This window comes from Portunus trituberculatus, chromosome 3, assembly GCF_017591435.1.
Source record: "Portunus trituberculatus isolate SZX2019 chromosome 3, ASM1759143v1, whole genome shotgun sequence".
Classification (NCBI taxonomy): Eukaryota; Metazoa; Arthropoda; class Malacostraca; order Decapoda; family Portunidae; genus Portunus; species Portunus trituberculatus.
The window spans coordinates 6242433-6267360 of NC_059257.1; the positions used below are offsets into that span (position 1 = coordinate 6242433).

The following is a 24928-nucleotide window of genomic DNA, read 5'->3' on the forward strand; positions in this document are numbered from 1 at the left end:
GAGAGAGAGAGAGAGAGAGAGAGAGAAATTACCTTTACTTAGTATAATCTAACTAAAACCGGTAATCCCTTCCGTGAGAGAGAGAGAGATAGAGAGAGAGAGAGAGGTTATTAATGAGGGCAAGGGAAAAGGTGTTTAAGGTCGTCATATCGTCAGCGGGTGACACACATAGCGAGGTTGTGCATTCAGGGTCACACACACACACACACACACACACACACACACACACACCGCCTATGTATTTATGTATTGAATTATATAAAGTTTCTATTATAATTTGTTTATTTTATCTTTATTATTATTATTACATCCGGTCTTCCCAAGCGGTCACCCATCCAAGCTCTCTCCAGCACCTCGTTGTTTAACCTCACTGATCGGACGAGAGGTGATTCGTTCAATGTGGTGCGATTATTATCAGTAAAATGTCATTACTTTCCGAGTTACATAATCTGAACACACACACACACACACACACACACACACACACACACACACAGATTTGATAAAGTTATACCTAATAGTACTCTCTCTCTCTCTCTCTCTCTCTCTCTCTCTCTCTCTCTCTCTCTGGTAACACTTCCGCGTAAATGCGTATAAAATGTTTCCTCTTCCCTGTTTTAGCTCACGTATATCCGGAAGTAATGAGAGATGGCAATTATAAACACCTGTAATTAGCGTACTGCAGTTCCTTCCTACCTTGCTTCCTTCCTCTCTTCTTCCCTTCCTCCCTCCCTTCCTTCCTTTCTTCCTTCTTTCCTTCCTTGTCGCTGAATTTAGACAGCCATTGAAAACTAAGAATGATTTTGTGCCCTTTGTAATCTAGCTATGAATCTTTCCAGGTAAGGTGAAGCAAGGTAAGGTAAGGCCTTTTTCAGTTCTAAGGGCTTACATTCTAACATATCAACTCCGCCCACTTGATAAATGAAAAAGACAGGCGGAGTTTCTTGCCGTGCCGTCCAAGGAAAAAGTGTCTTACTGTATATTGGTTATGTGTTCCTAATAAGATAGTTTACGCTATTTAGAATTTAATAGTTTTCCATACCTTGTGATGATGTCAGATGAATAAAAGTAATGATAAAGTGCTGATTCCTTGTCTTTTCAACTGGAAGGAAAGAAACAGGCATAAGACACATTGGTTATCTTGTATATTGATTGTCACATTAAGAACTAACATGCGTATAGTAATATGTCACAGCCTGGTTAACAAGACATTATCGATCAAAGTGTCATCTATTAATCAATGCTCGCGTTCCCAACAATGTACGTATACTTTAGCGGCGAGTTAAAAATGCACTAGCAGGATTTACATTATTTTATATCTAGTTATATTATTACTATTACTGCGAATATAATTACAAGAAAACTTACACTATTTATAGAGTAGTGTTAATATTCCTCTAACAGCAAACTTTCTTTTGAAATAATTAGCTCGTCAATATGTCAAGTATTGCTACCCTGATCCAAACAGCGGCGCCACTCCCCCTCCAGGCCCCACCAGTCCCCTCACCTCAGTGACCTCAGTCCATCCTGTCTGTTGCGGGAGCAGGTGGTTGAGCAGTCCCAGATCCTCACTATTAATCGCCCCTAGTTGAATTGACACGGTATTTTAAGAGTGGATTTAAAGTGTCAGTGATGGATTAACAAGATCTCTACACTCTAAAGACTATTGAAGTTACTCGATATTTTAAAAGTGTTTTTAAAGTATAAGTGACAAATAAGATCTACAGTTCCCGCGTATTTTGCCAGTGTTGGCGGTGGGGGTAGGGGGTACATTTTGGCTGAACTACAGCGCTTCTATATGAATTGAAACGGGACTTTGAGACTGTTCTTACAGTCCTACTGAGAAATTAACAAGATTTCTACGTTCAAAACAGAATAAACGGCCTTGAGAAGCCGGCTAAAAGTATTTGTGGCCTTGGAAAACAGTTGCAGTGAGAGAATTTAGCTGCTTTTATCACCGACATACATGCACTCGTCTCCACATCTTATTACTGGACTTAAAGGCCACAAAACTGAACCACAGAGGCACAACTACGTTATCAGGGTGAGTACAGCCTTTGACCTAGGTTTTACCGTGTCTCGGGGTTTATTTAAGGGGAGTCGCAGCCAAGGGATAACTCGGGAAATATCATCATACGGCCCTTCTGTGGCATTTTCAAAGGTTGGGCGAGAAGGTTAAGCTTCATTATTCGTTGTTTTGATATTTTCAGTGCCATTTATCTATCATTTAGCTTTTTATATTGATATTTGGCTAATTATTGATACAAAACGGCTGAACTAGCGGACGCCTCATCCCTATTTATTGACATAACCTGCCTTATTTCTCACTATTAGAGGCCTGCTTTGCCTCAGCATGCAGCCGCGTCACTCAACTTTCACATCAGCTGTTCAAACACCGCCGCCATGGCCAGGTTCAAGTTTGGTGAGGGTTTTTATGTGAGGTAGAGGGGGGGTGTCCACCCAACAACACACCCCGTCGCCATCTTGGATCTCTTTTATCGGCCGTTTCGAGCCTTATCTCTCATTATTATAGGCCTGTCTTGCCACAGCATACAGTCACCTTACTAGGCTTTCATAACAGCATCTCAGACACATCTGCCATGGCCAGAGTTAAGTTTGGTGAAGGTTTAAGTTAAATGCAAAGGGGGGTCGACTCCTCCACAGCCCCGCCGCCATCTTGGATATGCGTAGTGCCTACCCAGGTCTGCCCGGAATCCAGGATTATTTTCATTAATTCATGGAGTGTTTATTTGGGCTCACTAGTAATATTTGATGCTTTGTACAAGTATTTCGCTGTGTCTGAAGTGTTTTCCGTGCGAGTGTGTGGAGCAGCGTGTTGTTGTTGGCGTTGTTTTTGTGTTAAATAAGGGCGCTATTTTTTGACAAATTTTCAAGACCGTGAAAGAATTTTTTTAGTTTGAGCCAGTATCGAGTTCTTATTGGTTTTGAAAAATAGTTCATGTGTTTTTAAGCGTTTTGCGTTTCTGGTGAGTGGAATTAGTGGAGAGTAGAATTGTTTGTAAAGGTGTTAATGTTCCAATAATAGTTTTGTTGGTACCCTTGGGAATGATTTATTTCAGCCTCTAACTCACTCATAACTGCTGGAAAAGTCTATTCTTATCTTTTAAAGTGTGTTTCGTTCCTTTGAAGGGAGAATGGATGGACATTTAATTTTTTTAAGGGGGTGTCAAGTTCCAACATTTTATTAATAGTTATTTTGAAATATTTTTAATATTACGAGGGTTTGGAATCTCTTTCTATTTTTGGTATTAGTTAAAGTTTGTGCCAAGTCAGAATATATAAAGCATTCGGGTCTGGCGGCGTTTTTTCGAATGGCCAATTTTAAAATTATTTGCGTAACGTATATAAGCCCGCCAACCCGGGCCGTGACGTCATCAGCCCGCTCACCAGGCCGGGCCGTGACGTCATCAGCCGTGACGTCACGATGGTGGATACTTCCCAGCTACCTTGCCTTCCTGGCTCTCTTCGTCCATATGTAGTATGATTTACTATGTTTTACCGTGTGTGTGTGTGTGTGTGTGTGTGTGTGTGTGTGTTAATATTGTTAGAGTGGCTCTCTTTGTCCATATCTACTAATACTACTATGCTTTACAGTACGTGTTTGTTCAAGATATTTTGAGATGTTTCAGGCATGCAGTGTGTGTGTGTGTGTGTGTGTGTGTACTGTACTTAGTTGTATATTTTAGGGTTGGAGCAAACTCATATATCCTATATCCATACCAGCGTGTGTGTGTGTGTGATTCACCTCAGTCTGCTGATCATCCAACCATTCTTCCCCATTACGGAGTGTGTGTGTGTGTGTGTGTGTGTGTGTGATGCTGAAGGGGGAAGAGGGCAGGCACTGGCTCCACCACCCGTTGCTCCAGTCTGCCCTGGCTCGCCCCCCTTTTGAAACGTACAGTACCTATCTTTGACAGGAATTTTCAAGGATTTTTTTTTTTTTCAGCTTTTGTGAGAAATTAACTACATTTCTACGCTCCAAAATCCATTATCGATGTTACATTATTATTATTATTTTTTTTTTCATTAAGTGTGTTTTTACCTTTCTAGTTTATACGTGCGACCCCAAACAAGAATGAAAATACGTACCCTACGCAATCAGCTGAGGGGAGGAGCCTGGACGAGGAAGAGGAAGAGAGCGGGTGAGTTTTTGAGGTAGAGAACAGTGCCAATGAATTAAAGTAAGAAAGAGTGTGTTTAGTTTTATTGTTTTTGGTAGTTTGGAGAGAGAGAGAGAGAGAGAGAGAGAGAGAGAGAGAGAGAGAGAGAGAGAGAGAGAGGAATAATAGTAGAATTCAGCGGGAAAAAAAATCATTAAATACATGTTGAGAAAATGTGCAATAGTAATGATAACGATAGATAATGGAAAAGAAATGGGAGAAATAATGAATAAATAGATTAAAGGAGGAAAAGGGGAAGGAAATAAGAGATTATAGAAGTAAGGAGGGCAGGAAATGGAAAGATATACGTGGGTGTTGCCAAATATGACTAATAAATCTTGTTCATTGATACTTTGTTATGAAATTAAATGTTAAAAGCTGCTCTTGGCTTTATTGCTGGTATTATTTCAGATTTTTGGGTACGAATTTAATCTTGTGGCTGTTCTTATTCATTATCATAGTTTATTTAGGCAAGTCTAATGAAATATTGTCACCAGCGGTTATAAAAGAAAAAGAAACGATGTAGGAATTAAAGGTAGATCAAATAAATATAGGTAGATACGTACACTAAGAGAGAGAGAGAGAGTGTTAAGAGTGAGAGACCGCTGCGCTTCTGTTCAGGCAAGTATAGACGCAAGAACATAACACACTCACTCACTATTCACTCTCACAGGCTTAGCGAGTGACGAGTAAGTGTCCTGGGAGAGCTCACGGCGACAGAGGCTCAGGTGAGAGTGAGTGAGTGAGTGAGAGAAATGACTGACTGTTCCTCCTCTCACTTCTCGCTCTCTGACGTTGTGTGAGCGAGTGATGAGAGGGAGAGGCTGTGAGTGAGTGATGAGGTAGTGGTGGTGGTGGTGAGGTTGTGATGGTGATGACAGGGTAGTGATGCCAGTGGTGAGGTTGTGATGGTGGTGGTGAGGCTGTGATGGTGTTGACAAGGTAGTGGTGGTGATGAGGAGGAGGAATTGTGATGAGGTGGTGATGGTGGTGGTGTGATAAGGAATGACAAGGAAGAGAGACAGACAGACAGACGGACTAATTGTAAACACTTCATCACAACCTCAAAACTTTCATTAAATATACTGAGACATTTTCAGTCCGAGTTACAAGGATAAGCTTAATCAAATATACAAATTTTAGAGCATGTTGTGAATCTAGACTTATTGGATGAAAGAAAGTAAAAAATCAGTGAAATTTACTTGGCGTCTAAACCTAACCTATCATATCTTATCTTCTCTCTCACTAGTGCACTGTAACATGACTTCACACCTTAACACACCCTGACGTGACCTAACACACCCAAACTTAACATAACTGCAGACACACCCTCACTCAATGCAAGCTAACACACATCCTAATTTAACATAACTCTGCTGACCTAACACTCTTACCTAACTTAACATAAACGCATGCAGACTTAACCCAACTCTACAGATACACTGTAACACACTCTAACCTAACATAACACACCTTAACACACCCTAACCAAATTTTTTCTCCTCCTATAATCCCACGACAAGCTTTACGATCCAACAGAAATTTGGAGTTTTGAGGGAAAGGGAGTGGAAATGTATCAGAACTTCGCCGTTTCAACCTGTATGATTTTATGAACTAATTTTTACTTTTATCTAAAAACCCAAGATTCAAATGTCATAAAGATTGTTGTGGGATTAAGTTAGGAAAGATTAAACCAAGGAAAGGCCATTAACCCCTTCAGTACTGGGACACATTTCTACCTTGAGTTTTAGGTGTGATTAGATGATATTATTGACATTAGGAAGGGTCTGTGGAAGTCAGAAGATTAATGGTAACAGTCTTCACTATTTTAATCCCCACATAAGTTTCCGAAGCTGTATGAAATCACAAAATAATAATCAGAATAAAAATGGAAACATGGCATGGTACTGAAGAGGTTAAAGAACATGAGACTAAGAATTAAATGAAAGAATAATTAATACAGATCAGAAACACTAAAATGACTGCATGTAGATGAGCTGAGAAAATGTTTGAGTTTGCAATAAGAACAAGAATGAAAGACTGAATTAAACATGTAGACTAAGAAATAGCAAAATATCAAACAAAACAGAAACACCTGGAAAAAGAATCTCATAAGAAAACCTTAAATAATTAGGCTGATAAGAAAGACTAACACACAAAACTAAAAAGTCAACAAGCAATTAAAATAAAACAAACACCAGAAAAATAAACTAAAAACCCCAAATATTTGAGGGAGAGTGATGACAGCATTTATCTCAGCTGGACCATAATGCCCTCAAACACCAGAAAAACACTAATAACTTTAAATATACAAGAATTACTCGGCATCTTGTATGTGTATGTGTGAGAGAGAGAGAGAGAGGGAGTGACGAGCATTTTTTTTTCTTCAGACCACTGATGATTGCTGCCTTGATGCCCACAAACAACAGGAAAATGCTAGAAAACTAAATTATTTAGGAGAAATACTCCACGTTTGTGTGCATGTGTGAGAGAGAGGGAAGGGGAAGGGAGGGGAGTGACGTGAGCATTAATTTCAGAAGGATCGCTGTAGCAATAATGCCTCACAAAACTACAAACACTAAAAACTTTGAATATGAATATACAAGGAGAAATAATCATCGTCTGTATGTGCGTATGAGAGAAAGTGACGAGAGCATTTATTTCAGATGGATCACTGATGATCGCCGCCATAATGCCCAATGGCTTCCAGACGATGACCTTTCACCCCAACCATGGCGCCAATGTTATGCTGTATGATGACAACACGGTGGCGTACAGGAAGGCAAGTTTCGCCAATGCTGTCACCATCAGCGAGCGTCCTCTTCTTCCGGGGGAGATCTTCCTGGTGGAGATAGAGAAGACAGAGCCGGGCTGGACGGGGCATATGCGTCTTGGCCTCACCCAGCTTAACCCCGCCAGCCCAGACCTGCTCAAGCTGCCCCCTTACTCCCTGCCAGACATGACCAATATGGGTGAGAGTCTGGGGAACTTGGTGAACTATTGCATTTTTTCTCTCTCTCTCTCTCTGTTTCTTTCTCTTTCTCTAGTTGTTACCTTTTTACTCCCTGCCAGACCAATATGGATGAGTGTGAGAGAAACTTGATTGTGACATTGCATTTACTCTCTCTCTCTCTCTCTCTCTCTCTCTCTCTCTCTCTCTCTCTCTCTCTCTCTCTCTCTCTCTCTCTCTCTCTCTCTCTCTCTCTGGGGTCAAGCTACCTCACTACTTTCTCCCAGATATGATCACCTCCTCTACTTTTCATGAGTGTGTGGTACTTTATTTTAGCTAACCTGGTAAATAGAGAGACTTACCAAATTAATACTGTACCACCACCACCACCACTACCACTACCACCACTCACCCAAGCCTCCCCCACAGGCAACTCCTGGATCTGCGCCATCACCAAGAGCCAGAACCGCGTACAACAAGACACAGAAACAGAGCCAGAGAGGGATGCTGCCGTTGCCGTCGCTGCCGCTGCTGCTGCTGCCACAAACCCAGCCTTAGGCCTGGAGGATGGGGGGGGCGGGGGAGGCCAGGAGTGTTCCCCCGCCCCCCCCGTAGAACAAGAGGAGGAGAATTTAGGAGTATTTCATTTGCGCAATCGTCGGCGAGCCCTGGGAGGCATGGTGGGGCGTGGGTTGGAGTCCATAATGTTTGGAGAGTACCTCAAGACATCAAGGGGCCTGGTGCCTCGCTCTTCCCTCCAGCCCACGCCCTACGCCATCACCTCACCCTCCGGACGCCGCATCACCTTGAAGAGAGACAACATTCTCCCCACAGATGAAGGAAGTCGAATAGGTGTCATTTATCTGCCCAGGGTGAGTGGAAAGGGAAGAGGTGCTGGCCTGGGAACATTGTGAGAGTGAGAGGGCCAGCAGAGAGAATGTGAGAGTGAGATTTAGTCTCTCTCTCTCTCTCTCTCTCTCTCTCTCTCTCTCTCTCTCTCTCTCTCTCTCTCTCTCTCTCTCTCTCTCTCTCTCTCTCTCTCTCTCTCTCTCTCTCTCAGGTGTTCACAGTATCAATTAAGCTTATTTACCTGCCATTCATTCCTCATTAACAAGTGTGGGCATCTTAGGCAAACCTTACGGAGATGCACTAAAATCTTTCCTATCATTTCTCTCTCTCTCTCTCTCTCTCTCTCTCTCTCTCTCTCTCTCTCTCTCTCTCTCTCTCTCTCTCTCTCTCTCTCTCTCTCTCTCTCTCTCTCTCTCTCTCTCTCTCTCTCTCTCTCTCTCTCTCTCTCTCTCTCTCTCTCTCTCATTAACAAGAGGTCATTTCAGGGTAACCTAACTAAAATACAGTAAAATCTTGTGTCTCTCTTTTTCCCTCGTCTTCCTTCATCCTTCCTCTCCCTTCTCCTCTCTCTCCATCCCTTCTCTCGCTCCTCCTCTCTCTCCATCCATTCTCTCCCTCTATCCCTCCTTCTCTCCTGCTTTCCCTCCCTCTCTCCCTCAGTTATTAACAAGTAGATAATTTCAGGGTAACCTAGCTGAGATGCACTACATAATCAATGGCGAGGACCAGGGTGCCTTCACCAAGAAACTGCCCTTTGAACAGGCGCCCCTCTATGCTGTGGTGGACGTCTATGGCACCACCAAGCAAGTGCGGATTGTGCAGCTGTATGGAGGTGGGTTGTTAGGTTAGGTTTTGGGATAGTAGCCCCTCCAGTACTGGGATGCATTTCTATCTTGAGTTTCATGTATGATTAGACAATTTTACTGACATTAGGTAGGGTCTATGGAGGTCAGAAGATTAATGGCCAGAGTCTTCAGTATTTTAATCTCGATATAAGTTTCTGAAGCTGTATAAAATCAAATAGTAAGCAGAATGAGTATGAAAATGCGTCAAGATACTGAATGGATTAGGATTAGCTGTATGGAGATGGATGGGTTGGTTAGCTTAGGTTTAGTTGTTTAGATGTAGCCACACAGTCGAACAATATCCGATGGACAAACATTGTTACTACATTATAGGTGAAGCAGGAGGATGTCATAAGTGTTGAAACCATGGAAGTAGATCTGGCAACAAAAGGTGATACTAGATGCAGTTGTAGTATATCACTGTTTTAACTCTGCTCACAAGGCAAAGATCAGCAGGCAATGTTCAAAGGTGATGTCCGCTGGTGACACATAGATAATCAAGTTAGTGTGTGAACTTGGGCGACACATGGTTGTTGTTGACATCTGGTGTGGTTCACCACTACCAGGTGCACAAGAAAATGAAAAACAAAACCAATAAAATTGCAGTATACAGCATGATAATTGCTGTACTCTGAGGACAAGGAGGTGACAAGAAGGGAATTGTGCAAAGACTGATTGTATTGATGAAGTGGAAGGAGGACCCATGGAACCATTTTACATGAATTGCAAATTGGTCATGAATCAGACTTCACAAACTATATGCAGAATGACCCAAATAACTTCTATAACTTATTGGAAAATGCAAAACCTTTTATAACGAGGCAGGACACCTGTGTAAAAGAGAGCATTTCACCTGAAGCACGTCTAGAGGCAACGTTGATCTACCTTTCCACCGTGTGTTCCCACAGTTCCCTTCTGTACAGGACAAGAATCTCAAATCAGAGTCTGTGTGCAATCATTCCTGATATGTGCCAAACGTGCATAAGGATTCATACTTTAAGGTAAGCAGTGCTTGTTTGTGACAAGTGAAAGACAGGTGATAAGAAATACATGTATAATGTGAAGGTAATAGAAATGACAGGCATAAGGTAAAGGACAGGCCTACTATTTAGCACAGACATGAGATTAGAAATATACATAATAGTTCTTGTTTTGTCTGTGTCTGAAAAGACACTACCTAGTACTATGAGTTTGGCAAATCAGACATCACTCAACTTGAGGGGTGACCTGTCAGGTAAAGACGAAATCTTGCCCATCTAGTTCAAATGACTTGAAGTATGTTTTCATGTCATTTTGAATACAGACACATTTAATTATGTCCTTGCCTTATCATCATTTTAACAAGTAATTATTCAACAACCTTCGATGAAAATGAAAGCTTGTCTAATTTTCCTAGAAAAAGCTTTAGTCTGTGCATGGATTTTCCTAAACCATTGGTAAAAAGCACCTCAGCAATTAGTTTCTGTGCATGGATTTTATTTTCTTTATTCGTCTTTCTCAAACCATTGGTAACAACACAACCAACAGCACTGTCATCATGGTCATCCTCCTCCTCTCATTGAGATCATTGTTTCAGTTGATGAAGCATTTCTTGAAGCATCTCACGCCTCTCGTCAGTGAGTAAAGATCTCCCTCGAGTCGTTTGAGACTGAATGCGTGAGGGCTCAGGCGTTGCAGGTTGTACATTATCAGATGTACCTGGAACAGGTGTGCCGAGCATTGATTTTGTATGGGTTGGAGAACAATATGTTCAGTTTGTTGAAGTTTATGATCATTGAAAATCTGAAAATAGAAACCATATTTGACGGCATATAGGACACAGGGGCTTACATGCACCCCCATTTCATCAGGTCAAATTCAGGAAAAAAAGTTTTTAGTGTATTTAAGCGTATACTGTTGAAAGCAATCTGCAGCACATTATACAGCTGAAAACATTGATGCAAAAAGCAATGTCATCCTCAAGTTCTGGCCAATGTGGGGCTGGGCAACGAAGGTCATGTTTGCCTTTCCTTGCACTCTCTGTTTGGTTTTCTTGCTGTTGCCAGACACATAATTTTTTTTCTCACGAGGTTGCCTAAAAGCCCTTGCTGCTACTCTGTTGTGATGCTCCTTGGCATAATTTGTGACTCGTAGTTTGTAGGAAATAGTATAACTTGATCTTTTTCCTCCTGCTGCTGTAACGCTGAGGATGTTGATGTGTTTTGTTATGATCGGATCAGAGATGTAGAGTCCGGGGAAAGCCTTGGCAACGGCCCTCATGAAGGGGTTTTCTCTTTAGTTGTTGCTGGTTTATCTATTTTCTCTTTTTTTCCACAAGCAACTTTTATCTATTTTCTCTTTTTTCCACAAGCAACTTTTATCTATTTTCTCTTTTTTCCACAAGTAAATAATAATACTGGTAATAATAATAGTACCAGCAATAAAATAATGGTGCATGCAGTAAGGGTAGGTAGAGGTACTGATTGTAAGCTAGGTTAGTGAATGTCAGGGAGAAGATAAGCCTGTGGGAAGTCTCAACTTCACACACTAGACACGGCAATTTTTTTGAGCCAAAATTTTGCAAAAAGGTGCGTCCTACATGCCATTAAATACGGCAGTTGCCACTACATGTTTGTTTCTATCTTTGTAAATTTCTACCTTGATGTTCCATAAACGTGGGTTCTGCCAGTATAGTTTGATTAGCAACAGGGTCTCTTTTCTATCCCAATGATAACTTTTCTCTATGACAGACACATGGCTAGCCATGTTGACAGGGCAGGTGAATACTAATCAACTAACTTTAAATATCCAATAACCAAGTGACTTTGTTCATCATGTGCCTGGCAGCATCATCTCACAGACAGTGTCTGAAGTTCTGATACTACGAACACGGGCAGTGTTCGGTACATCTCTTGGTGCACGCTTTTGATGTCATCAGCGAGTCCTTCCACTTCCATTATTAATTGGCAACAATGTTTGTCCGTCGGACACTGTTCATGCATGTCAACACACTGAGATTACAAGTAGGAATATTAAGATTGTAAATGTATGGTAGTGAGTGGTTATAGTGAAGTTACCTTTGGTTGAGCTTGAGTTTAGGAATATTAAGGTTATATCTTTAAGAAGGTTTGGTTCTCTTAAACAACAGATTGATGTGTAATTAGACAGATGTATAAATGTTTCTATCTTCAAGTGGTATCCCTGGAGACTGCTTACTGAGACATCAGTTAGGTTAGGTTAGGTCAAAGTTTGGTCAGATAGGTTCAGTTCAGTTAACTTATAAACAAGTGTATAATTATTCCTTTCACTGCAGTCAAAGTTTGGTCAGATAGGTTCAGTTGAGTTAACTTATAAACAAGTGTATAATTATTCCTTTCACTGCAGTGACGTCCCTGAAGAGTGCTTGCCGAGACACCATCGTGAAGCACATCGCCCAGCATGGAGTGAACGCGCTGCCTCTCCCTAGAACACTGAAGGATTACCTCCTCTTTGAGAGCTGAGGCTGCCTGGTCACCCGCCATTCACCCACAGACACCCACTGGAGAGAAGAGGTGAGAGAGTGCTGGACTGCTTACAGAACATAGGAAGGCACTCCACACTCCAACTAAACACAGACAAATAAACAAAAATTAAAGAAAAATGAGGAAGAGATGTGTTGGTGTGAAGGCAGGATAGTATGGGATAGTTCAGACAGACACACTGAATAGAAGAGATAAGGGAAAGTGCTGGAATAGTGACAACATGGGGAAACACTCCAGTCTTCTATAGTATTCCTTTTTCCTCTTCTTCCTTCATATTCCCTCTTGTTTGCTCATCTATATTTTTCTCCTCCAGGATAAGTGAGTTACAGCCAAGGAGGAGAGTGAGAGTTGACTGGAGAGACACTTTTCCTCCCTCCATCCACCCGTCCCTCCTCCCTCCCTTGGTTTCCACTGGAGAAGTCATCCACCTACTACGTACTACTACTACTACTACTATTGCTACTACTACTACTACTACTACTACTACTGAGAGAAAGAGTGAATATTTGGTTATTTATACATGGTAACTATTGTACATTGGACTTTGCTCAGTTAAGAGAGAAAGAGAGAGAGGGGGAGTAGTGAAGACAAGATGGGTGAATGAATGACTGGTTCCTTGCATTTGGCAAAAGTTATTACATCATTTTACTGAAGTGTAACTAGAAGGACTCAAAAGTTTAGTTCATTACATATTTGAAACTGTATGTATGTATGTATTTTTGGGAGTATAAATATGTATATAGATGTGTGTGTGTGTACAGTCTGGGAGAGGCATGGCAAACAAAACAAGGTGGGGAGATAAGGAAAAGATGAGATGAAAGAGGAGGAGAAGTGAGAGATCCTTTAGAAGTCTTAGAAATCCCTTTAATGTAGAGAAGAAAAATTGAGACAGGATTTGTGTATCTTTTTTATTCTTCTTTTCTCCAAATTGTATCTTTAATTTTTATTAGACTTTATTTTTCTGTTTTAGTTCTCTTTCCTGTTCTTTGCTTTCTCTTCTTTCTCTTCCTTCCCCTATCCATTTTTTCCTTTCTTCCTGCAAACTGTATCTTTCATTTTGTTTTTATTTCTCTTCTTTACATTTCTCCTCCTCCTCCTCCTCTATCCCATTTTTTCCTTACTTCCTCCAAACTGCATCTTTGATTTTGATGTTTTCTACCATTTCATTACTCTTCTTCCTCTTCCTTCTACTCCTCCTCCTCCTCCTCCTCCTCCTCCTCCTCTTCTCATTGAAACATTCTCTTGTCTTTTTGCTGGAAGTGATATTTTGTAGAAGGAAGCGATGTGTGTGTGTGTGTGTGTCCGTGCGAGTATGTGCATTAGTGCGTGTGTTCATTTACAGTAATTTTCACCAGCCATATTTAGAGAACAGAGTAGCAGCAGGAAGAAATAGGAGTACATTTACATTATTACCAGCCTCTCCATTGCTAGTGGTGCTGATGGTGATTGTGGCAGTGTATGGGTGTGCCCTTGAAACATTCCAGCTTTGTATGAGCTTCGAGTGGCATTAACAAGGCACTCTAGCCATAGGTGGGGTAATATGTCCCAGAAATTCAATTCAAATTTGTTTTACACTAATCAGTCCCAGTTTGTATTAAGCAAGGAGGTTATGAAGGGTGTGTCTGTAAATAAGAATAGATTGTTTTTAACCCTACCAGAAGTGAGAATAGGGTTTAAACTGTCACCCTGCCAGAGAGAACAGGGCTTTAGTCATTACCCTGCCATAATATTTGATTGAATAAGTTAGCACCTGGCCATGAAGAACAGGAATTAAATGACTACCCTGCCAGGAAACAGAAACATTAGATTATAACCCTGCCACAAAGAATAAGGTTTAAGTCATTACCCTGTCAAAAAGAACACAGGTTAAGTTACCCTGCCAGGAAGTTTGAACAAGGAAGTTATTTAGTCTGCCAATAAGTGCAAACGGGGATGAAAAATTTACCAGATATTGAGAACAGAGCTTGAGATTGAGACAAATAACATAGAAGAGAGTAAGAGAGTGCAGTTCCTCTCCTAATGGTGCCCTACAGTGAGTCAAATTTAACAAGGTTGCTGCCACATTAACCTCTTTAGTACTGGGATGCACGTCATGGTACTGAAGGGGTTAAGGAGTGTGATGGAGGCACAGCACAAAGCAAAGAAGTGATAGTGTGTGGTGTTTTAAGCATCATTGTACTGCTCTTTTTTTTTTTCTCTCTCTCTCTTTGGCCGAGGGAAACAAAAATGATTAAACAAAAATAAGGCCCACATAGATGACAGTCCTCGAGCATGTTTAAGAGAGTTAGCCAAATGAAAGGGATAAATGTCTTGAAATGTGCTCCCAGTTGTTTATCCACTGTCTTGGTGTGGCTTGGAGAAAAAGCATCATTCATTTCTTTCATTTAAGAGATAAACAGGAAAAGACTGTATTGATTTATTTTAATTTTTATTTTCTTATTCATTTATTATTATATTTTTTTTTTTTAAAGTTAGAAGTGATACATCAAAATTTATGTGATGTGTATGTATGTATGCATGTATGTATGTATTATAGCCATTTCCTTCATCTTTGCTTTCATTTCAGATGTGTTTATGTATGTGATATCTCATGTGACTTGTATGTATGCCTGTCTGTGTGTTTTGGGTATGCATGTGGGTACCATTTCTCTAACAAGTGTTCATGAGACAAATGAACTCGAGATCACTGAAACAAGACAGAGAGAAAAGACAGGACAATAGGACAAGAAAGGCCCACGTTGCCTCACTTATTGGGTGGTTTTGAAAGAAATGTACAGAATATATGACTTAATTTACCAGTGTTTGGGTGGTGATAAAACAAGGATACATTTTTCCAGTTGTTGTGTGATGGAAAGACTGTAAACTGTAGCATATGGAAAGACTGTATTCTGCATTGCTTTCAGACTGTACTAGTGGAAGTTATTGGAGTTTTCAAGGTCGTTTAGTTTATGATTCTAGTGAAGGAGGGAAATATGTCAATTGAAACAAAGCAAAAAGACCATTTTGAATTAGTAGTAGAAGTTATTGGAGATTTCAAGGTTGTTTTCTTCATTCTAGTGATTGAGAAGCAAACTATTAATGAAAGAGAGAAGTGTCAACAGAAACAACAAAAAGATTATTCTGCATTATTTTGAAGGGTGTGGTGGAAGTTATTGGCGTTGTCAAGGTTTTCCTTCAAGTTTCTATAGTGACAGTTTCAGTTTGATATATTAGCTACCAGTTATAGGGAGAAAATGTCATTGCAAAAAGACTATTCTGTGTCCCTTGAGACAGACTGTAGTGGAAGTTACTGGAGTTTTTAAAGGTATATTTGTTTTTTGTTGATAGGTAAATGAAATAACATGACAAGAATTCCAACAAATTTTTTTGAAGATTGAGTTTTGAAGAGTGTTTTCATAATTCCATTGATAATTGTATTATTAAGTTAGGCTAGAGAGAAGAAAACATGAGAATTCCATTAACTACCTGTAACTCTGAAGAACAGAGAGAACAAGCTGAAGAATACAGGTCTTTCATTGTGTTGCAGGGAATGACTTAGGAAGATGATGATGATGATGATGATGATGTTGATGTGAAAGTAATGGGGTTCCAGATAACTGAGAGAAAGTCAAGTCCAAACAAATTAATAAAATAAGGCTACTGCTGCTGTGTTTGAAGTTTATCCCTTGAGAGAGAGAGAGAGATTCTTACTATAATTTATTTACAGATGTGTTGTTATCTGTTTTCAAGGAGTGTTTAGTTACTATTGTATTGTATATAGTAAATGAAAAATCAAGTAAAGTAATGCCCAAAATGTTACTGCTCCGCCCCTTCTATCTCGCCCCGTCCTGCCCCGGCCCGCTCCTGTTGTCCAGCTCTGTCCTGGCCTGGCTCTCTCGTCCTGTCCCGCCCCGCCCCCACATGTCCCACGCTGTCCTGCCCGCTCCTCTCGCCCCTTTCTGCCCTGCACCGCCCCGCCCCTCTTGTCCCGCGCTGTCCTGCCCCGTTCCGCCGGTCTTATCCCCCGCTGTCCTGCCCCGCCCCGCCCCTCTGGTCCCGCGCTATTTTGCCCCGTCCCGCCGCTCTTTTCCCCTGTCCTTTCCCCGCCGCTCTTGCCCCCCTCCCCCCTGGCTGTCCTGCCCCGTCCCGCCCTTCTTGTCCCGCGCTTTCCTGCCCTCCCTCCTCCGACTCCTCCCCCGTCCTGCCCCGCCCCTCTTGTCCCGCGCTGGCTAGCCCCGCCCCTTCAGACAGACAGACAGACAGACAAATCAATCAAAATGAAATAATGATAATGATAAATAATGAAAAATAATGATAATGATAATTGATACAAGGTAGATGCATTATTACGGGTGCCGGGAGATGAGATACCTCATTATACATACACGCATACATACCGACAGGCAGACAGACAGACAAACAGACAGACAGACAATTCAAATCAATAAGTAATAGGATATGCCTCGCGTAAAGAGAAAACGGGGTGGGAGGGATACTGTGGGAGAATAATGGAAGACTAGCGTTACCGTGATCTCGACAGACAGACACTCAGACAGACCAGAGGCTCGAGAATGTTAAAAAAATGGAAATTATCATAGCAAACAGATAAAAAAAAGAGATAAAATCCCGAAATAACACATCGGATATAGCGGGACAGGCAAATATATGTAAGGAAACAGACAGAAATCAATAAAACCAGCGATTATATTCAACTACCGAACTTAAAGAAAAATATTAGTTTCAATATTAGGACAAAATACACACAGACACAGCCACTTGATATACAGCCAGCAAACATAACAGGCATACACACACAAACAGACGGAAATCGCTAAAATGCTAATAGTATCAACAAATTACAGGAAATAGAGAAAAACAAGTAAGTTCAAGAATAAAACACGAGGCAGCGACAGAGGAAAAGACAGACAGCCAGCCCGCCCGCCCGCCAGACAGACAGACGGACAGAAATCAATGAAACATAAATAATAAAAGCATAAACTGTAAGGAAATAAGATGCGAAATAAACAAAATGACAACCATTAAACAGAGAAGAAGCAGACACTAAGCCAGCCACACAGACAGACGGACAGACAGCCACCTAGACAAACATAGATCAATAAAACTACTATTAAGAGCAATATTAATGATAACTTGAGAAACTATGGAAGCAAAACATGAAATAGGTAGAATAAAATATACAGAAAGGGAGAGAGAGATACCCAGACAGACAGAGCCATCCAGACAGTCATGAATCAATAAACACACTAATAATAACAGTAATAATAACCAAAACTACAGAAAAGTAAAGTTAGATAAGAACGGAAATGAGACAGGCGGAGAGAGACAGACAGACAGCCACCCAGACAGACAGACAGACAGCCACCCAGACAGACATGAATCAATAAAACACTAATGATAATAATAACCTAGCAAACTGCGGGAAACTAAAGTATGAAGTAAGTAGAATAACAGACGTGAAAGCGACAGACAGATAGACGGAGAGACAGACATCTATCTATCCATCCAGACAAGGGCGTGCCGGCGGCCCCATCGACCCCCAGTGGCTGATAAAACAATGGTTCCTTTATTGTCTCCTTTCTGATGTCAAGCCGTCCATCAAACACACCCTCCCGCCTCCCTCCCTCCCTCCTGTCCATCTCTAACATACAGCACACAAGCGCCATTTTCACCTTTTCCCAGACATTAGAATGCTTTCCGCCATTTTTAGAGATATAAAGCAAAAGAAACAAAAAAAAGTAAAAAAAATATCGGTGAATACTAATGAGAGAGAGGGAGAGAGAGAGAGAGAGAGAGAGAGAGCCGCGTCTTTTTATGGAATCAATAACTGAGAGAATGGCGGCCGTCACATTTAAACTCTTCTAAAAACACTCTTATTTATCCCATTTCCACCTATTTCCAAGCATCTTCCCCTATTAGAAAAATTCTCCATTAGAAATCTTCACTATTTGAGGCTATGGGGGTGTAGGTGGGCGGTAAATAGGCGGTAGTTAGGTGAAGCAATAGTCTTAAATCATTGGAACTAAACGCTCGCCAGGGGAAGGACGAGAAGCGGGTGAGAGCTATTTAATATTTCTCTCTTAATTAACCTCCCATGATCCATTTGAACCCCACGAGCAGGTTTTCAGGTGCGGGAAATACTCGTGCTAGCTGGAAGGGAGTCGCCGGCGGGTAGGAATCAGAGGGAAAAGAGGAAAAAGGGAAAAATGGCTGAGTGTTTTGGCGGGCAGATACGGCGTCTAGACTTGAGGGTACCCCCTTCCTCCCCCCCAAGCCATGCCTCCCCCTTATTTCTGGTGTTTTCTCGCTATTTCTAGGGTTATTCTCGTGTCTCTGGTGCCCAATTGGTGCTTGGGGTATTAGTCTACCAATGTCTGGAGTTATTTTTAAGCTTTGCCGTGTTTTAATCAAGTTTGGACGGGAAAAGCGAAATTTACACCGCCCCAATTTTTTTTTTACGTTTTTTTTTTCTTATTTCGATGCGTTAACGTTTTATCTTCATTGTCTTTGTGCTTAGAGTTTCGTGGTGTTGGTGGCGGTGATTGCCCAAACACCTGCCTGGGTTAGTGGTGTGTGGTGGTGAGTGAGTGCGTGTATGTGTGTGTGTCTGGCTGGTGACTGGCGGGCCGAGCTGACTGCCGTGCTGAGAGAAGCTTACTCGCTGAAGCTTGCCTTGTGAAGCTTATCCCACTCAAGTTTGTCGTTAGCTTAATCACTGATATTGTTCTTATTAAAGCTTGTTGTTTGAAACTTGCCTTGTCAAACCCGCTAAAGTTCTGATAGTGAAGCTTATCTACTGAAGTTTGTCTTGTCAAGCTTACCGTGTGCAGCTTATCCACTTTTCTTCTCAAGCGTACGTATTCAAGCTTATTGTATGAAGCTTACCTTTTGATGTGTGTCTTGTCTAGCTTTCAATGTGAAGCTTACCCACTTTTCCTGTCAAACTTACCCTTTCAAGCTTATTATTTGAAGCTTACCTACTGTTATTTGTCTTGTCAAGCTTTCCATGTGAAGCCTTCCGCATTCAAGTTTATTATCTGAAGCCTTACCACTAAATCTTACCTTGTCAACCTTACAGAAGCTTTCCTTGTGTCAAATTTACCCACTGAAGCTTACTTGCTCAAGCTCACCCACTTACACTGATCCAAGCTTACCTAGTGCTTATTACGAGTTCACATAATTTACTCCCCTGAAGCTTACCTGCTCATCTCACCTGTCTGGCCTGTCAAGTTTACTATCCAAAGCTTACCTGTTTAGTTAAGAGGGCTTCACTTACCTGGGTGTCTTAGACGAAGCTTACCTGTCTTGTCACCTGATTTGCACACCTGTCTGGCTACCTCACTCAAGCCCATGAATGAAGCTTATTAACTGAAGCTGCCTAATTAAGCTTCACCTGGACTTCTCACCTGTTTGGCTTTCATTTACAATTCAAGCTTATTTAGTGAAGCTTAACACCTGTCATTAATTAAGTTACCTGTCTGGCTGCCTTTTTAGTTGCCATTTAAGCTTTACCTGTCTAGCTTATTCAGGGAAGCTTATGTATGTAAAGTGACACCTGGTTTATTCATTTGCTTACCTGGTTGGCTTCCTCGTTACTGTTAGAAGGTGAGAGATAAATACCTGTGAATTACTAGGACAGGTATTGAATCTTCTTACTGCAAGCTGTATTTTTTTTTTTCTTTATTTTTTGCCCTTTTTTTATTTGATTTTTTTTAATTTAATAGGACAGGTAACTTACTACAATCTATTTTTTTTTTTTTTTTCCTTATTATTCTCCCATTTTTCCTTCCCTTTTTTTGTGTTTTTCCAATCTTGTTTTCCTTCTCACCATCTTTTTCACCCGCTTTACCATCTTTTTCCTTCTTTCACCATCGTTTTCCTTCCTTCACCATCTTTTTCCTTCCTTCACCATCTTTTTCCTTCTTTCACCATCTTTTCCCCCTTCGTTCACTATCTTCTTTCCCCTCTTTACCATCTTTTTTCCTTTCACCATCTTTTCTCCTTTCTCCGTCTTTTCCCCCTTCTTCATCTTTTTATCTTTTTTTTTTTCCTTTATTTTGCCTTTCACCATCTTTTCCCCTTTCTCCATCTTTTTTAGCTTTCACCATCTTTCTCAGCATTCACCATCTTTTTAGCATTTTTTTTTCTCCTTTTTACCTTTCACTATATTTTCCCCTCGTTTTAATCTTTTTGCCTTGTTTCACTATGTCACTAGGAGGAATAAAATGCTATACTTCATTTAGGATTGGAATAGGAAAAAATGTCTTATTAATATGGGAAATGATGCTATGCTATTGTGGAGATCATTTTGTAAAACATCTTATTTAGTTTTAGCTCAGAATTAAATGATCATTGTCGGGAAACTAATTAACTAAGGTAATATGAAGAGAAAACCCATGTATTTATTTATTTATTTAGTTATTTTTATTATCTATATTTTTCTTCAATTTGACAGGATTTTTAGTTAAAGCCATGTTTTTTTTTTTTTTTTTCTATTTTATTTTTGTTTACAGATTTATCTTTTTTTTTTTTATTAGTTTTCTTTTAGTTTATGACAAATTTTTTAGTTAAGTCACCACTCATCAAACTTCCTTAAATGTTCTGCTATTTGCATATCAAGTATTGCCAAGATGAAGCTTTGAACATCAGAAGAGGCGTAACCATCAGACATCACTAGTAGTTATATCATGTGCTTTAGCCACATGCAATACTAATGAGTCTATTGATAAGCCTTCTGCTGTGTTCATAAGTGTGTGCATTGGCTGAGAGAGAGAGCCTAAGATAACACACTGCTATACTGAGCTAAGAGAAGGGGAATTGATAACAGAAGTACTCATGTAGGAAAGAGATTAGTAAGTGTGTAGAGTCCAAGATAACACACTTTGCTATGCTGAACTAAGAGAATGAGCATTGTTATTTGAAATGCTAAGTTGTAGAAAAGTGGTTTACAAGTGTGTAGAGTCAAATAACACACTTTGCTATGCTGAACTAAGAGAATGAGCATTGTTATTTGGAATGCTAAATTGTAGGAAAGTGATTTACAAGTGTGTAGAGTCAAATAACACACTTTGCTATGCTGAACTAAGAGAATGAGCATTGTTATTTGGAATGCTAGTTGTAGGAAAGAGATTTACAAGTGTGTAGAGTCCAAAATAACATACTTTGCTATACTAAACTAAGAGAAGGAGAATTAATATCGGAAAAAATGTGTCCATTAGCCCATAAATTTCCGTGAACAGCCCACATTGTAAGGAAAATAAATTGCTAAGTTGTAGAAAGATATTTACAAGTGTGTAGAGTCCAAGATAATACACTTTGCTTTACTGAGCTAAGAAAGGAGAGTAAATATTAAAAAATACACAGTTAATATCAGAAATACACAATTAATATCAGAAATACACTCAGTTAATATCAGAAATACATAGTTAATATCACAATTAATATCAAATATACACGGAAATACACACTGCTATACTGATATGGAAAGTACTCAAGTTGTAGGAAAGAGACTAATAGATATGTAGAATCTAAGGCAACACAATGCTATACTAAACTTACAGGAGAAGAATTAATGTTGGAAATACTTCATTGTAGGGAAGAGATTTAAAATTGTATAGAGTCCAAGATAACAGACTGCTAAACTAAAAGAAAGAGTAATAGTAAAAGAATATCAGAAATACTAAATTGTAGGAATATAATTTGCATGTATAGAGAAGGTAACACTTTGCTTAATGTTGAGCTAAGAGAAAGAGTAATTGTTAAAAAAATATCGGAAACACTAAGTTGTAGGGAAAAAGAGTTAATATCGGAAATGCTTAGGTATAGGTGATAATATTATCGGAAATGCTGAATTGTAGGAAAGAGTTTGCTTCACGTTGAGCTGAAGGAAGAGTAACAGTAAAAGAATATCAGAAACACTAAATTGTCAGAAAAAGAGAGTTGATATTATTTGATATGCTTAGATGTAGGTGACAATATTATCGGAAATACTGAATTGTAAGAATGAGCGAGTATAGTCGGAAATGCTTAAGTTGTAGGAAAGAGAGTTAATATTATCGGAAATGCGAAAGTGAAGGAAAGAGAATAAATATCGGAAATGCTTAAGTGTTATCGGAAATACTGAATGGTAGGAAAGAGTATAGTTGCTTAAGTTGTAGGAATTAATATTATCGCGAAATGCTAAGTACTGAATGGTAGGAAAGAGAGTTAATGCTTAAGTTAGGAAAGAGAGTCCAAAATGCAAAAGTGAAGGAAAGAGAATGAATATCGGAAATGCTAAAGGGATTGAGAGTGAATGATATCGGAAATTAATATGTGTAGGAAAGACTTAATATTATTGGAAATGCTAAAGGGTATGCGCTAATGATATTGGAAATTATTAAGTATAGAAAAGAGTTATATTGCCGGGAATGCTCAGGTGTAGGTGACAATGTTATTGGAAATACTGAAATACAGGAAAGAGTTAATTAACATCAGAAATACTTAAGTCGTTGGAAGGATAGTTAATAATATGGTAAAGGTTAAAATGAGTTAGAGAATTAGTAATATTGGAAATGTTTAAGTGTAGGGAACAGTGTTATCGGAAGTGTTGAAGTTTAGGAAAGAGTTAATGTAATCAGAAATGCTTAATTTGTAGGTAGTGGTAATAACTTAGAGGGAATTCTGGGTATGGACAACTAAGGGAAAAATAAAATACCAGTACATATGGAAACACCCAAACTGAATCTCAAAATTAGGAAGCAGAATATTAAAAAAGAAAAATAGGTAAAAAAAAAAAAGTAGAATGTATGAAAAATAGCTGAGTAAAAAGAATATAAAACAAAATAGCACAAAGAAGACCTTGAAAGCAGAAAATTTGCAAAAAAAATCTTAGCTATCATAGAGAGAGAGAGAGTTATCCACCACAAAAATAATAATAAATAGATAAATGATAGTAATTAGGAAAACTAACCAGACACATTTCCGAACTGGTTTATGTGAGTGCATGTGAAGAGTGAGGTGTAACACTGTGATAAGTGGTAATGTAATGCACTGCTCAGAGTCTGTCGTGTTCCTTACCTCACCAGTGTCTCATCTTGGCTAGACAGGAGGTGAGAGTCGGGAATAACCTCTCTCTCTCTCTCTCTCTCTCTCTCTCTCTCTCTCTCTCATGACTGCTGTTAAGATTATTTTTAGCAAATTTTGTTATATTCTGTTTTCAATTTCTTTTATTTGCTATTTCTTTTACATTCTTTTATTTATTTATTTTTTCAAACCAGCTATTTTTCATGCATTCTACTTTTTTTTCTTTTTTTTTTCCTATTTTTCCTTTTTCTATATTCTTCCTAATTTTGAGATTCTGTTTGGCTGTTTTCATATGGACTGGCACTCTATTTTTCTCTCATATTTTTAAAGTGGTTTAGATTGCTGTTAGAATATTGTATAGCCTGGGTTTGGTTAGGTGAGGTGAAGTTTCGCTGTTTGTAACTTTGTGGTGTACGATGCATAGTTTTTAAAAGGTGGCTTATATTACGCTGAAAATCTTGTTGGCATTTGGGTTAGGTTAAGTTAGGTTTGGATTTCTATCTGTGACGTATGAATAGTGAAAGTTTTGAGGTTTAAAGTACGGCTGGGTAGTTCTGTTGCTGTTTGTACTCCATGCAAACTAACCTAATGTAATTTAAGGCTCCATGCAAACTGTGTTTTGGGGATGTTATATTAAGTTCGCTGTGTATTATAATCCTTGCCGTCAAGACACACACCTTAACCCCCTCAGTACTGGGATGAATTTTTACCTTGAGTACTCTTTAGGTATGATTAGACGGTTTTATTTATATTAGGAAGGGTTTGTGGAGGTCAGAAGATTAATAGCCAGAGTCTTAATGAGTTTTTTCTTATTTTTCGTTGAGTTGTCTCCTTAGTGCTTGCTTTTCTGGAATTGAATTAAGATGAAATGAGTGTTTTTTGTCTCTTCACTATTTTAATCCCAAGATAAGTTTTTGAAGCTGTATAAAATTACCATGATAATAAGCAGAGATGAAAACGGCATGGTACTGAAGAGGTGAACCATTTCAGTACGGTATAGATTAACGTGTGAAGTTTTTATAAGCATCTACAAGAAAGAGAATTAAAGAATAGATTTTTGCAAGTTTTACCCCGTTGAAAGATCAGAAGTGGTTATAGATTATGTAAAGTTGTCTCAGTAGTGAGTGATTAAGGAAAGAAGCAATAAATAACAGCTGAAAAAATGCATATGTAGATGTTTGGCATTGATATATAATATGAGTTTGGTGTGTTAGAGTAAGTTTTGCCATGTCTTTCAACTATTTAGACATTTGAAAGCTTAGAAACTGCTGGCATTCTAGATACTAAAAAGAAACAGGATGGAAAGGGTAATATAGTTTGACCTGAGAACTTAATGATAAATACAGCAACTCTGGTACTAATTGCAAAATATGGTAGATGATTTGCAGTGACAGTGATCTAGTTTAAGTTAGGTTAGTTGTAGTAGCAGTGAAATGAAGTTATATGTTGTAGCAAGAGGTTTACATTAAGTTAGGCTTAGGAGCAGTGAAATTAAGTTAAATGTATTAGCAGAGAGTTAAGATGAAGTTAGATTTAGTAGCT

General features: G+C 39.5%; 2 protein-coding genes across 6 annotated transcripts in view; both read left to right on the top strand.

The window, feature by feature from the left end:
• The first annotated feature begins 1576 nt into the window (after positions 1-1576).
• On the top strand, positions 1577-15968 carry LOC123508943 (neuralized-like protein 2). 2 transcript variants are annotated; one of them, XM_045262990.1, is made up of 7 exons: positions 1577-2044; positions 4072-4163; positions 6848-7153; positions 7561-8003; positions 8665-8812; positions 12189-12355; positions 12639-15968. In XM_045262990.1, exons 2-6 carry the CDS (start codon positions 4097-4099, stop codon positions 12302-12304), a joined length of 1080 nt encoding a protein of 359 aa, XP_045118925.1. In that variant the 5' UTR covers positions 1577-2044; positions 4072-4096; the 3' UTR covers positions 12305-12355; positions 12639-15968. The 2 variants fall into 2 exon arrangements, with proteins under 2 accessions (XP_045118925.1, XP_045118933.1); XM_045262998.1 differs by lacking the exon at positions 1577-2044 and adding an exon at positions 4855-4909 and having other exon boundaries at positions 4092-4163.
• Positions 15969-18355: 2387 nt separating this feature from the next.
• LOC123508834 (mediator of RNA polymerase II transcription subunit 12-like) overlaps positions 18356-24928 on the top strand; it is a 47830-nt gene continuing 41257 nt past the window's right edge. For all 4 annotated transcript variants that reach the window (XM_045262792.1, XM_045262802.1, XM_045262774.1 and 1 more), the window contains exon 1: positions 18356-18377. The gene's annotated coding sequence lies outside the window, so the exon portion shown is untranslated. The remainder of the gene's footprint in view (positions 18378-24928) is intronic.

Coding starts and splice junctions, on each gene's coding strand:
- LOC123508943 (XM_045262990.1), top strand. CDS start 4,097: ATGAAAATACGTACCCTACGCAATCAGCTGAGGGGAGGAGCCTGGACG. Junction 4,164..6,847: donor GAGGAAGAGGAAGAGAGCGG/GTGAGTTTTTGA, acceptor CATTTATTTCAG/ATGGATCACTGATGATCGCC. Junction 8,813..12,188: donor GATTGTGCAGCTGTATGGAG/GTGGGTTGTTAG, acceptor CTTTCACTGCAG/TGACGTCCCTGAAGAGTGCT.